The sequence below is a fragment of the Eurypyga helias genome, unplaced genomic scaffold (genome assembly GCF_000690775.1).
Source record: "Eurypyga helias isolate BGI_N326 unplaced genomic scaffold, ASM69077v1 scaffold20838, whole genome shotgun sequence".
Taxonomy (NCBI): Eukaryota; Metazoa; Chordata; class Aves; order Eurypygiformes; family Eurypygidae; genus Eurypyga; species Eurypyga helias.
The window spans coordinates 15,226-19,049 of NW_010265209.1; the positions used below are offsets into that span (position 1 = coordinate 15,226).

Sequence of the window (3,824 nt, forward strand, 5' to 3'; positions counted from 1 at the left end):
GGTGTGAGGATCCTCCCCTGAGGAGGAAGGAGCGGCAGAGACAGCGTGTGATGGACTGACCACAACCCCCATTCCCCATCCCCCTGTGCTGCTGGGGGGAATGAAGTAGAGAAACTGGGAGCAGAGCTGAGCCTGGGAACAAGGGAGGGGTGGGGGAACTTGTTTTTAAGATCTGGTTTTATTTCTCCTTATCCTACTCTGATTTGATTGGTAACCAATTAAAATAATTTCCCCAAGTCAGGTCTGTTTTGCCCATGATGGTAACTGGTGAGTGATCTCCCTGCCCTTACCTCGACCCACGAACTGTTCCTTGTGTTTTCTCTCCCCTGCCCAGCTGAGGAGGGAGTGACAGAGCAGCTTTTGGTGAGCACCTGGCCTCCAGTGTCAGCCCACCACAAGATGCTAGGTGCATGACACTGTACTTTAGACTATAATCTTTCAGCTCCTTTTTATTTCTCCAGCCTTCACCCTCATCCAACTCTTTGTTCTTGACTGCGTCACAAAACATTAAGCTAATTTATTTTCAAAATCTCCCACAACCTTCTTTTAGAAGTAGCATTATTACCATTACATGGAGAGTGAGCTAAGGCACAGATGGCACAATTTCAGAAGTATCTGCTGATTTGAGCAGTACTTGATTTGAGATGCCTAAGAAATGCTTTTCTGAAACCTGGGTTTCAGAGAAGAGCATCCAGTATTTTTCCAATCTTCTTCCAGGCTCTAAAGTTGGGCATCCCGAAGATCAAGATGGTCATCAAGACCACACAGAAACTCAGCTGGCCTGGAGCATCAGATCATGTTCCTCTGGCTACTACAGCCATTTCTGTCAAGTAATTCCCCGACTCTCACACTGCACGCTTTTTCTTCTTCGGTAGCAAGCCAGGAAAAAAGTGCATTACACAGACACAGCTTTGGGGGTGTGGAAATTTATGTGGTAGAGAAAAAGTTACAGATGTATAAACAACTTTAATGTCGGCACACACTAACCCCGAGTGTTTCATTTGGTGTTAAAAAGAGAGTATTATGACCTTGAGGAAAGGAGCTTCCGAGGGTCCAACCAACAGAAAGCCAGACAAATGTCTCCTGCCGTGTGATGCTGCGCCGACAGCCAGATGGTTAATCTGCAGACCTGGAGCCCTCAGTTCCACACGGGCCTCTGACATTTGACTGCAAGAAGTGTCAGAGAAGGCCAGAGCCTGCTAGTGCTGTGCGGGTCAGCTGCCGGGGGGAGCTGGATGCCTTGCCAGCTTGCTTCCTGGCAACAAAGGGAGGATGGGGAGGAAAGACCTTGGATCCTGCTCTAGCTTCTCAGATGTGCTTCGTGGGAACCTCCTATCCGACCTGCTAGCCCCAAGCCCGAGGCTTCCTACCCAGCTCTCCCCATCTGCTCCCATCCCCGTTCCTGGTTTTTCCCAGCTCTCACGCTCCTGTTCTCCCTGCTAGCAAGTCCTGCTTTATCCGCCTGGGCTTATCTCACTTCCTTAGACTTCCCTGTCCAACCTTCTTTCCCCGGGCTGCTTTCTCCAATCTCAGCCTCTCCCCACTCCCATGGCTCTCTGCCCCACGCTCTTTGATCAGCTAATTTGGCTTCTTAATTTGAGCCCTGGTCACCAGATTAATTTCCTGTTTCAGGACAGAGAGATTAAAGAGTTTTTCACAGCATAACCTGTCACTCAGAACACTAACACAGGCAAAGGAATATACATTTCTCTGGCCTCCTCTTCCTTTTTCTCATCAGCACATTCTTCAAAACGGCCAAACTGTTCTTTGATTAAATTTTCGTAGGCCATTTAAAATTAGATGGTTGCATAGAACAGAAAAACTCAGCATAAAGTAAGTGACTGACAAAGTTTCGAACAGAACAAAACCCACAGAGTAATCCCTATGCCCGCCCTCTGCAAACGATCCAAGTTCTTGTAATGGCAATACTTAGTAACCTAAGTAATAGACAGCGCTGTCAGTACAAATTATAATTAACTTCCTTTCATTTCTCATTGATTTTCAAGATTTAGAGGACTGTTTACAACAGCACCTAAAGGCACTTCTCTCCTGAATCATTAACGACACAAATAGTAGACTACATAGAGAGTGGCTACAACAGACTTGCATCATTAGTTACCATGACATACATACTCCACATTAGGATGTAAGGATACTCCCCTGACAGCAGCAGAACCTGAGGGGTTAAATTGAAGCAAAGTGTTTTAATGACCTTAATGCTAGTAACAGAGCTAGCTGTTAAGAGTTGACTGTTAACTGGATTAATGAGAATGCAGATTAGACTGTAGGAGCGGCTGATCTTTAGTGACTCCCAGATTTAAACAGACTTCTCAGCCCTCATTAAACTGCCCTTAGCATCTCAACGAGAAAGCAACCCAGTGTGTCCGAGTAGGAAAAGCACTCCTGCCCCACGGAAAGATGAATCTCCCGTTGATTTTATCGGGCAGCCTTCCCTGGCCTCATTTCACTTTTCTCCCCATACTGGAGACCTACAGTCCCAAGTACATTTGTATACACATTTTACTTGCAAAAACCCAGTTGTTTTAGTGAAAAAATCAAGAAACCCACCAATAAAATCTGTCTTCTGAACATCGCAGCAATACCATTCCCTTTTGCAAGTAATTCAGTGTTTCTACACAGGCATTAAAAGAGCCAATTACAGAGCACAGCGTGTTACATAAAACGTAATGCCACATCTCATCTTTCTGAGACTGGTTTCATGGTCCACTGGATCTCTTGAGGACGCTCCATAGCCCAGGGCTGACTGCAGCACTCCGTCTTGAAACGCAACGCAGCAAGGGTATGTTTTTATGTTAGTCCTGTCTGGGACAGTCCGGAGCAGATGCTGTTAAGAGCTTCTTAGGGTACAAGAACAAACGCTAAACCATGCGTAGAAAACGCCAGCATTTGGGAAAAAGTGATAATCCCACCTTCTGGAATGAAACATCCAGCTTTGCCATTGAAACCTAAAATGTATTAGGCCTCACCGCAAGAGTCTGAAAAGGCTCGCTTTAAAATTTCTGACTACGGAGAAGATAAGGAATACGGCAGCTGAGAGGCGTCGCATTGGGCAGGGACGGTGGCAGCAAAGCCGGAACACGCGGGGATGTCCGAAAGCAGAGAACTGGGCAGTACATGGGTCGGGCTGCCCAGAGCAGACGGTCAGTGCAGCGGCTGCAGCCTGAGGCCGAGAACGCTGCACCCCTGCCAACGGCACTGCAAGCAAACCGGGGCACTATCCAACACTCCGACATTCGCCAGGCGAGGCCTGAGCTGAATACAGCATCCTGCCCCCCAGACTGACAAGTCTCTTTGTAACAGGCCACGTACAGCGTCCCCTCTCCCGAAGGGGCACTACCATGCATACAGTTAGGGTTGTGGGCAGGAAGGATAGCAACAACCAATACTCAAGGCTGCCTGACGCATCCTGTTATCAGATCCTAGACTGGAATTTGCTAAAACATCTTCTATATCACCATTCTGCCTCAGATGAGTGAGGAAGCTGCGGAGTGCACGTTTATCAAATGTCAGGCGCAGCAGTTCGGCTAGAAACGGGGCTAGGAACAAATAACGTAACTAATACTGTTATCTGGAGAGAGATTTTAATCTCCCTATGAATTTTTCTGCAGTATCTGAATTCCTAAGAAAGTTGTGTTATCTACGGTTTACAAATGAGATTGAGAACCTAAAATGAAGGGAAAAAAAATCCTTTTAACTTTATATGCCCCAAATCTAGACCTAGTTTCTCCCAGGTACATACATATTCTAGTACAAATCCTACTGAGTCAACAGCTATGAGATCGATACTTCTCAGCATCAGACTG

General features: G+C 46.6%; 1 protein-coding gene across 1 annotated transcript in view; it reads right to left on the minus strand.

Moving 5' to 3' along the window:
* The window catches only part of LOC104513334 (general transcription factor IIE subunit 1-like), a gene marked incomplete at its 5' end in the record, with an annotated part of 16,796 nt that extends 13,239 nt beyond the window's left edge, over window positions 1–3,557 (minus strand). The window contains 1 exon segment of the mRNA XM_010156656.1: window positions 3,477–3,557. Within this exon segment, the coding sequence (XP_010154958.1) occupies window positions 3,477–3,557 (81 nt within the window).
* Window positions 3,558–3,824: the final 267 nt, after the last annotated feature.